General features: G+C 40.7%; 1 protein-coding gene across 15 annotated transcripts; it reads right to left on the bottom strand.

The window, feature by feature from the left end:
* Positions 1–501: 501 nt before the first annotated feature.
* LOC116238192 (uncharacterized) lies at positions 502–9,659 on the bottom strand. Of its 15 annotated transcripts, XR_016461882.1 has the most exons (7): positions 9,439–9,525; positions 7,163–7,231; positions 7,007–7,065; positions 4,144–4,295; positions 3,375–3,509; positions 720–1,447; positions 502–619 (listed from the first exon to the last, which is right to left on the bottom strand). XR_016461882.1 is itself a non-coding variant. In XM_090131746.1 (5 exons), the coding sequence occupies exons 1-5, from the start codon at positions 9,450–9,452 to the stop codon at positions 1,400–1,402; spliced, it is 342 nt and encodes a 113-aa protein (XP_089987872.1). In that variant the 5' UTR covers positions 9,453–9,525; the 3' UTR covers positions 502–1,399. The 15 variants fall into 15 exon arrangements, 2 of the variants coding, with proteins under 2 accessions (XP_089987872.1, XP_089987874.1); XR_016461883.1 differs by lacking the exon at positions 9,439–9,525 and adding an exon at positions 9,571–9,653 and having other exon boundaries at positions 502–1,447; XR_016461885.1 differs by lacking the exon at positions 9,439–9,525 and adding an exon at positions 9,571–9,652 and having other exon boundaries at positions 502–1,447; positions 7,163–7,226.
* Positions 9,660–10,727: the final 1,068 nt, after the last annotated feature.

Raw genomic sequence — 10,727 nt, 5'->3', positions numbered from 1 at the left:
TGCAGTTAATGGTGTGACAAGTTAACTGATTACAGAAGGAGTTCCTGGCTGTATATCGTGGCCAACTGCATTCCGCTCCTGGTCTTCAGATCAAATAGTGCCCATGGTTGTTGGTGACTCTAGACATAGGCAATCACATCCACACTTACATAATGCAATTGCTGTTTTATATGATATTCAGGTTTTTTTTTTTCTTTTCTTTTCTTTTTTTTTTTTTTCAGCCTGGCAGCATGATATTTTTAACCAGAAACTGAAAAGGCTTTGCCTGAGGACATGCTTTCAGGGACAGGGCTGGCAGTTTATATATGGCAGGCCTGAGATGCTGTCTTATCCAGCCTTATGACTGGAGTGAGCCACTTCCAAAATTACATTTAGACCTTATATGAGAGGGAATTAGCTTGCTATCCAAAAAAAGCAAACAAACCTCTAACCAATCTGACAAACAAACAAGCAAAAAACTCAGAGGATTACACAAACAAACATTTATTTGTGTAGTGGGTATTGATCAGAGAAGAACAAAAAGGAATGAACAAAGGAGCTAAGCAATTCAGTGCAGATACATACCTTCAGACAGTTATTCCAAATATTTTTACGGAATGAGGAAAGAAGGGAAGAGTTCCTGGATGAACAGACGATGATTTAGAATATTGCAATCACTCACATTAATGTAGGGTTCAAAGTAAGGGTAATCAGGCCTTCTGGCAACAGGAGACACATACCAAAGTCCTCATGTGGCAGAGAACCACAAGAAATGCACCACGCAATATGGAGGATCAAGGAGGTAGGACTTCCCTGGGCTGTTTGCAGACAGGAGGTATTATTGAGCACCACGGACTGATTGTACCATAGCATTAGCAGTGGTTAGCTGATCGACTTCAGGGCAACTTGAGACACCCTCAGACAATTTCTGGCTTATTTCATCTTCACACAGGGTCTGGATTACCCAGCAATCTCCACCTGCACAAAATATTACTGCCTAGCACAAGAACTGCACCCGTGGGTGCAGTTGGTCCCACTCTTAAAGCCTTTGTGGTAGAATGGGCTCCACTTTCTTACTTTTCAATCAAGGAATTAAAGTAAAATTAATTCACTTTTTAAAATGGCATATACAGAAATGATGAAATGTGCAAGTTTTAAAGAAGTGCTCCTTTCAACACATTTGGGCCATACAGGTAGAAACTTGGACTTGGAGTAAGAAGAGTGAACATATGATGATTCAGGAGAGAAGGAGGATACAACTTCTTAATTTTCTGAATGTAGTAACTACCATTATCTCATGGATTTCTTGCTGAATTATTTATCTTTGACAAGTAGACCAAAACTGAACATGGAGCCACTCTCAATGATCTCAGTAAAATGGGCAGATCAGGTGATTAAAGATAATTGCATGTTTTTGTCATTACTGGGTTTCTCTTGAAGAGCTGGTCAAATCATGTAGTGGAAAGCTCTGTGGTAAAAAAAAAACAAAACAAAATACCTTTATCAAAACAAAAAATTCCTGTCAGAATATGTCAGGGCTTGTCATGTGCTTAGTTATTTAAAAATGCCAGTTATTTGTGAGTAAATTATTTATTATCTCCAGCTAATTTTACTTTTATAAAACTCTGAGTTTACTGTTTGCTGTAGGATTTCTTATGATCAGACTTTAATTTAGAGGTGTTAAAGCAGTTTGAATATTCAGTACTTCCAAAGCTGAACAAGTAGGATAGCTGATAGGAAGAATTACATGCAAAATAACAATCAGACACTGTCTATATTGATCCATGTCCAGTAGAAGACACCTATTAAACTTAGGCATAGAGTCAAACTGTGTTTGCTTTATAGAGATTCTCCAAAATCTCCTTAGTCACTAAGTAAATGAGTGACATATTCAATGAAATATGAGTGACTAGTAGCCAAAAACAAAGTTTAAAAGCGACAACGGATCCTAACTAAGCTTTGTCTCTATTTGTAATATGTTTTCTTCATATTTACCAATTTTGTGAATCAAAAGAACCATCTCCAGTTCAAAACTTCGCATAATATTAAGCCCCATGCACAGAACATGCTGAATTTTGTGATGATTGTAATATTTTTTTGTTTAGCACGAGCCTTGATTACTATTTGAGGCATACTGCTCTGCAAAATATCAAAGTTCCCATGTACTGTGTGCTGACAGATTTAGTATTTGAGGCTAAGCATGTGTCAGTCCCCCTTCAGTAATGAGTACGGATACCTGCTCCAAAACTGCTTTGAACCTTCTCCTGTATTTATGATGTCAATACAGATTTCTAGCCAATTAATTTGAAAATACCAAATCATTATGTGTATCACTCAGAATTTTTCTGCTTCTGGGCAACCAATATGAAATCTCTTAAAAGTCTCTGACTTCCAGAGGTAGATGTCACATCTCTGGAGAATTCTGCATGTTTTTGGAGGTCTGGAAGTCACTCTACTGCATGTCTGACACGTGGTACTGTTGCATCTGAGCTGGGTCCAGGGCTTGGGACTCACTTCAGGTATTGTGTTTACTTTATTTAGCTGTAAAGGCATTCTAATAATCAGACAGCTATCCCTAATTATTTTTTAAAGTAGCAAGTACTTGTTCTGTGCAGAGCAAGATGTGATTCTAACACAGTGAGGTAATGCGTAACAGGAATAACAGCCCTGGTACAACAGCAGAGATTGGTTCTGATCCCAAATGATGATCAGTTAAAGAAATGCAGACTTGCAGCTGGGCAAAGCTCTTTGTAGGAGTGATAAAAAGTGCAAAGTTTTTGCAAATATAAAACTCATCATACGTAATAAAGTCAGGTGTAATGTTACAGACCAGTGAAGAAAGAACAAAGTTTGAAAGCATTATAGAAAACATCAAATATGTGAAAAGTGAAAGAGTAAAAAACAAAGATGAACATCGTATGCCTCCTGGCAAAGGAATTTGGATGCCACTGATTTATTCTACCTCTTCCCCTCCATCAGTACGGAAACTCTCAGTATTAATACTTACAGGAGCAGCAGAAGCAAACATAACACCAGGAAAAGGTGTGGAAACCAAAAATTGTTTGGGTTAACAACATTATTATTTTAACTGTATCCTTACTGAGACTGCCAACATTCTGGCATCAAGGAGATTAGAAGAGCAGATGCAGATGCCAAGAAAATAGCAGTAACTATTATAAAATAGCAGAAAATGTCAGTAACTGTAGGAGCTTTACTTCCTGAGAAGTTCTTTAATATTAAGACTCCTGTTGACATGAATAAAAGAGGCTTAGTTAGCAGAGCTATCAAATTGTAGTAAGACAACTGAAGGATGGTGGGTAACGCCTCACGGACTACGTGTAGTGACTCTCCCAGTAATGAAAGAATTAGTGGAAAGAACACAGAAGAGTACTCACGTGGGGTCAGAAGCTCTACTTGAAGCAGTAAAAAGATACATGGTGAGAATTAACAAGTTATCTATTGCCAAAAGTATTGTCCAGAAGCGCAGGATTTGTCTTAAAAAGTATCTTGAAATTCAGAGGAACCACCTTCTGAAGAGACATAAAAAGGTGTTCTATAGCTGGGAAATATTTTTCTGAGTTACTAAGGGTGAAAGGTGCAAATATTTGTTGCTATTGATTGACGCCTTTTCAGAGAGCCAAACCAACAAAGCTAGAGAAGTAGTCAAAATTTTACTAAAAGAAATAATTCCAAGATTTGGGATTCCAGGAGGACTCCCATCAGATAGAGGACTTCATTTTGTAGCAAGGAATATCTAGGTTCCTGCAAATGAAATGGGATTTAACATACCCTGTGGAGACACAGTCAAGAGATCAGAACGATTCAAAGATTCAAAAGACAGACTGGAAAATTACGTCAAGAAACACATTTGAAATGGGTAGAAGTTCTCCCTTTGGCAGTGCTGAGGATTTGAATAACCCATAGAGTTACAGAAGGAGTTAGTCCTGAAATCTTGTATGGAAAGCCACATACTATACATTTGACTGTGACAGGTCATCAGATGCATGTAGCTGATTATCAAATATTTACTGAATATCTCTTGTCTTTGGCAAGAGTTCTTTTGTCTCCCTTTAGACATGTGCACTTAAGAAGCATCCCTGGATGTTCTGGTACATTTCTTTAAACCCAGAGACCAAGTGTATGTCTGCACTTAGAATGACAAACCTTTCTTGGAGAAGTTGAGAGGTCCTTAGTTGGTGCCCCTAGCAATAAATATTGTGGTAAAAATAAATGGGACTCACTCCTGGATTCATTACACCGAAATGAAGGCACATCCACAGGAGAAGCAGGGAGCTGAAGAAGTCCATTCTCTGAAGCTAAAAATCAAAAGAAATACATGAACTGCCCTTGGAACAATCTGAATACCCATTTAGGATTGGACTGTACTCAGAGAACATTGTGCTTGTAACTTCGATTTTATTCATTCTATATTTTATATATTTAGGTAACAATACAGATTTATTTAAAGAAAAAAGACTAATGAACTAAGGGGATGACACTCTCCCATTGCCTTTGGATGATTAAGAAAAATGAGGAAAGCTTATGGGAACCAGGGAACTTGTGGGATCAGAATCTGCTTCATAAAATAATCCAAAAGACAGTTCAGGTTGCTAATATGGCCAGTGACTGGGCTTGTTCTCACCAACAGAGAATTTAACATTAAAATGAGGGGATCATACAGTAATTAATACTAGTTGTATATAGGTAAAAAGTGATACAGATTTGGAACAAATATGAAGGCAGACAAAAACACTGTATGAGGTTCAGAAGGACAATACTTCTTATGGGCTTGAAGAAGCCCAATTTAAGTTTATGGAATTAGAAAATTATAGCAACTGCATTTCCAGTAATATCAGCTTTCTTCTGTCTGTGTGTTACACTGCAGTGTATATATCTAAGCATTGCTTCATGTTGATTAACAAAATTTCAGAGGAAATGAGAGTGATCTAACCTGTATTAGATAAGTCTTAAAGGGGGAACTGTCAGTAAGAATAACCTTTGTACAAATCCTTGCATGTGTACCCTTATAAGAAATATGTACTTTCATCTAAGTCAGGATTATCATCCTTAAAACTGCTGAAGTGACTAAGTAGAGGAACATTTAGTCAAATTACAATGACTAAACTTGTCTTTGAAGATAGGAGCATCTTGAGAAAAACCACATGTGAGTTAATCCACATGTGTAGCTAACCTGCAGGTAGGGAGGTCAGCCCTATCTTTAACAGACCAACTGTGGGCCAGAGGCTGTTTTGAGCTACTGGTCAGAGATAAAAGATATTTGTCATCATAAGCATTCCATTTATTTTTTATTTTTTATTTTTGTAAAATATAGTTATACACAGCTAGGAAGTGAATATTGATGTTTCTTCTATGAATTTTCCAATATACAGAAGCTTCTAATAATTGTGGTCTATCTTAATGGCAGGTTTTTCTGTGGAATATCCATTAGAAAAAAGTTGGTTTTAATGCTATTTCCAGTCTAATGAAACTAAAGAAAAGAAAGAAAAAAAAAAAACACAAAAAAGCAAAAAAAAAAAAAAAAAAAACAACCCCACAACACTAAAAGCATTTCTGCAGTACTTAAGAAATAATCATCTGTACCATTATTTGTATTCTTGTAGTACCCATTAAATCAAGCCCTCATTGTGTCAGCTGCTGTGTGTAATAAGGACAGTCCCGGTCTGGCTGAGAGCAGATTAATTGGGTAGGAAATGCATGTGCAAGGGAAATTGGGCTCTGAAGTGGCATCCAAGAGTTTCCTGGCACCTGAGACATGCAGTTCTATATTCTATCTGTTGACTTACCTTAGATAGTCCCTACTTTCATACATATTTTTCTCCTGAAATAGCAGAGCAGAATAAATAGTCACGGCAAAGGAGAACTAATCTATCTTCAAAGTATCAGGAAAACATTTTAAAAACATATTCACATGCTTTTTATACTGCTTCCCAGAAATGTTCTCACACACGGATTTCCTAGCTTCACTTATTTCTCACAAAAGGAAATCAAAAGCTTGGTCATACAAGTAGTCCAGGCAGCTCTAATAAAGTGCTAACTCCTGGTGTGGATAAACTGCAGTGCTCTATTATGTATGCATAATCAGAGCCTCCTTACAACATCATAAACTACAAATCTGTGCTAACCAAACATGTTTTAGACTCAAATGCAAGATCTGAGACATAAATTCTTGTTGCTTAGCTACAAAAGTTCTCCATTAAAAACGAAACAAGCAACTCCAGCAAAAACAAAAAACAAAAAAACCCTATGCAGTGTCTGCCAGTCAGTCTTTGGCACTTGTGTCACCTGGGGGCACCTGCACCCCAAGTATTCATTAGACTGACTAAAACCTTGAAATATGAAAATGGCTTCTGAGGTCCAATGGCAGAAAATGTGCAGAAATAGCTCACGAGTCTTCTGTTCCCTGCAGAAGCAGCACTGTGAGACTGCAAAAAGCATCATGAGCTGTTCTCTAGTGCTCCCTCTGGCTGATACCAGAAACCGTAACTTTGCTGAAGTGCAGTGCAAAATGTGAGTGAGAATAAAATATCCTGAAAAGCATCAGCCATTCACCCTCGTTGAGTCACAAGCCCATCTCCCCTAAAAGCTCCAGTTCCTGGTATCAGCCAGAGGGAGTGCTAGAGAACAACTCGTGATGCTTTATTTCCTGTGGAAATAAAGCTGCTTGATGATTCCAATGGGAGGTGACAGACAAACCCACTGAAGCAGGACCTGTGGCAAAACTGAATGTAACCGCACCCACACATGTCCTCCATGTAGGACTAATGAACCATGGCAGACATACATCAGGTTGGTGATGCTAACACTGGCAGATGGAGATTTTTTTTTAACTGAACTCTGAATAATGCCGTGCTTGCCGTGAGTGCTGCAAAAGGATTACATTTAGCTAAATGCAAGTGGACGTAGAGAGTGGTAGGAATTTGCTTGAGGGTATTGACTCGTTCATTCAGGTGAAGGAAATGATAATAACCTATTTTACTTTAGTATCCATAGGCATTCTGGAACTTACCTGCGTGTAGGACAAACCTAATCACATGCCTGAGAATTGTGAAATAGTCCAAGCACATGCTGGGGCAAAAAAGAAGAAAACAAATCCGTAGGAACTTAAGCTTGTTGCTCATGGGAACTCTGGAGTTTATGGTAAAACGCCTTTTCTTCTACCCACCTTGAAATGCACCAGAGGCACTGGCCCTGTTTCGGCATTCCTCTGTCCTGGCAGCTGGGAAAGCCTGTGCTGGAAAAGAGAAAGTTATAGACTGTAAAAGAAATCCCGGAATGAATGTGTGTGAAATAAAAAGGCCGTAGCAAGATCAGATCTGACCCCATTATCTTTTCTAGTAGTTCTTTTCTTCTTTTCTTTTTTTCTTTCTTTCTTTCTTTTTTTTTTTTTTAATTACAATAAGAATTTCTAATCTCATCTCAGCATCAGGGCAGTGCGGTGGTGTCTGCACTGCTTTCCACATTCCTAATTCCCTGCCTGCTGTTCTTCTAAGATTAAAAATCAGCAGCAATCCCCAGGTGTATCAATGCAAACATACTAGCAAGCCAAAGGGCACAGAGGAGACCTCCCCAGCTCAATGTTTGGCTGAGGTGAAGACTAGGATTAAGGTCACAGGACCGTGGGGTGCAACAGCTGAATAAAGTGGGTGTAACCAGTCTCATCCTCTCATCCTGTTTGGATTCAGCTCCTCTTTCCCCTGAGTTTAGCCTTTGGACTAAAGCTTAGCCTCAAGCTTACAGTGTTGGCGTGGCAGTGCTTGTGGCACTGCTGTAAACAAGCAGCTCTCAGTTCCCAGAGCAGGACCCAGCCGCTGGTTGCAGGGCTTGCTGAAAGGTTCCCTGGCACTACTCCGCCAGGCAAAGCAGTGGAGCCCCCACAAGACAGTTCTTTCAGTCAATCTGTTGGTCTTGTTTGTGTTTCAAAAGGCAATCCTTCCAGTTGGCATAGGAGATAAAATGGTGAGGAAAAGCTGTACAAGCTGCAGCTGTTATCTTGGTTCGGTAAGTCTCTGCATCAGAGGTGCTATTGGAAAATGTCCCCAAGAAAATTAGGGTCAAAATCTTGCCTGAGATCTGTATGCAGCAAACACAGTGATTTAAAAGCACCTCTGTTTCCACACTGCCTCATGTGCTGCTACTGCACAGGGGGTGCTTTACAAGCTCTAGGATACTGAACTACTTCTGGATTTCACACAGAGTGGAAGATGAAGACCTACCAGCATTGTGCTGGCAGCATCTTCTTGGCCCACCAGTCCCTGGCAGCACTTCTAACAGGCACTGTGAGGTGGTCCTGCTGATAGACAGAGAACTACAAAGCACGTCCATACCTGGGCTGCATGCCTCTGGGAGACAGCACAGAGTGCTGCAGAGACTGAAGAGGCCAACAGGCTCTGAGTAAGATTTTCAGTAACACTGAAACAGCTTTACAACTTGTCCCTTCTTTGCTTGGCAGATTGCTTATGTTTGCACCTAACAATGAGGCCTTGCTTCCAAAGAAAAGCCAGCACGTTTCAGAACCCAGCTGTCTCTTGCCTACTTTGGCATATATTGCCTTGCAAACCAGATGCTTTCTTTAGTTGATATCTATTGCAGAAAGAGGAATTTTGCATTTCCCTATTTCTGTGAGTCACGGCAGGAAGATCTGGTTTTGCCGTGCGGCGCATGTCATAATGAAAGAGCTCTTTGTCGGGGTTACTGCAGTTCAGAGCCACCCGCCAAGCAGTGCTGCTCCATCCCCAGTGCAGCCGCTGCTCTCCTGACATGGAGGAAGTGCTTCTGCAGCAGAGCACGAGAGAGTACCCGAGAACAGAGGATAACGGATATAAAATAGATAAATAGTCCAAGCATGGGAGGCTAGCAGGAGCAGAACTGACAGTATTGCTACATCAATTTATTTACAAGCAGATGGCATCCAGAGGGCTCCTTTGAGGAGGATCAGGAAAGGCCAAGCCAGCTCAGTAAAAATAAGCAACCTCCATGCAAATGAGAGCTCCCGGTCCTCTGGGAAGGGCTGGAGCGATCAGAGATATAGCTCAGGAGCAGACATCTGCATGTTACAGCAATGAGGAAGAAAATGGAAGCATAGCTGCTTCTAAATCAGCAAGCACATAAAGGTCAGGGAACCGGCGAGCTCCCGGTGTGCACTGATGCTTAATGTGACATATTTTGTGACTGTCTTGAAGGCCTTTGGTAAGAGCTGAAGGTAATGTGGCTGAGCAACTGTACTTGAGGGAAAAGGGAGAGTCCTGCTTCCTTACTTGATTCCTGGGTAGTGCTGAAGTGAATGGGCACCTGGGACAAGCAAAGTCACAGCAACACGACTGGTTCCTTTATACCTCCTCTACCATTTATTTCAGTTTGGTTCCCCTCCATATTTCTCCCATTGAGTGCTAAAGGAGACGTCCCTGCAGATGCAGGATGGAAAAAAGAAGCAGCAGATACCTCCAAGAGACCATTGTAAGCTCTTTCTACACTATGCTCGCTTGAGATGGATTGATGGTCTCTGCAAGTTCTGTATCATGGACCAGGGGTAGGCTGAAGAAAAACTAGTGCAGGTTCTCTCCAGGCTCATACCTGTCAGCTCTCAAATTTTCATAGCAAAACAAGATGAAAATTTTACAACTCTCTAGAATCAGTCTGTCCTTCTCTTGTGAGTAGTTTGCAGGAATGTATTTTAAATCCAGAAACTGACAGTGGTGGTTCCACTCTGCTGAGCTGACCCAGGTGTGGTTTTGGAATCTGGTTCACCCATTCTGATATCACAGAAGACAATGAGTTCCTTTAAATTCTGGTAAAAAGCAGATGACCATTACTGAAAGTGGTGTCTTGCTGCAGTGTTGTCACGACATAGAGATACTGCTTCTGACATGAAAGGGGGACTGTGTGAAAACGGGGCTGTGGAAAGGAGGGATATGGTTCCTCCAAGGTAAGAGCCATGCTCAGCTTCAGGGTGAGGAGGATTTTTGCTACTATATCTGTGTTGTTACTTCTAAGCATGGTGAAAGATTACAGCCCCTTTCTCACGTTTGCCGCGTGTACAGGAGCTGCAGACCTGCAAGAGCTTATCCGAAGCACATGTGGCAGATGCATGACTCATCCGGTTTTTGCTACAGAATTAGTTCTGTGCATGGCTTGTGTCAGCCTGTTCTGTGAAACCACTTCCTTAATTTACTTTGTCTAGATGTCATGGCTTAATCACTTAGTGTTGAAACCAATCCGGGGTTACAAGAAGTCATTCACCTTATGTCTGAATGCAGGCTGTATGCACAGAGTAAATTAGAGGTAAATTTTCAGCCTAGCATCCATATGACTTCATCAAGAATAATATTCCATGTTGCAGAATGTAGGACAGTTTTTTTTAACAGCTTAGCACTAAGAAGTTCCAGAGAAATAAAACTGCCATGTTCTCCATGCAGCTCAATTCCCACTGATCCATGGGTGTCTGCATGGCTGGGGAAAGGCATGAAGCTATGTCAGGGGACGATTGGAAGGGTTAGGAAAAGTTTCTTCCCCAGAGGATGATGGGCATGGAACAGGCTCCCCAGGGCAGTGGGAATGGTTCCACGCTGCCAGAATTCAAGGAGTGTTTGGACATTGGTCTCAGACATAGGGTTTGTATTTTGGGTGTTCCTGTGTCAAGGCAGTGGTTGGACTCGATGATCCTTCTGGGTTTCTTCCAACATGGGATATTCTGTAATTCTGTGATTCTCTTCTCATAATGCAGGGGATGA

This window comes from Phasianus colchicus, chromosome Z (assembly GCF_987193195.1).
Source record: "Phasianus colchicus chromosome Z, bPhaCol1.hap1.1, whole genome shotgun sequence".
Taxonomy (NCBI): Eukaryota; Metazoa; Chordata; class Aves; order Galliformes; family Phasianidae; genus Phasianus; species Phasianus colchicus.
Note: the sequence above shows the minus strand (reverse complement) of the source record. Positions and strands in the feature narration are given on the sequence as shown.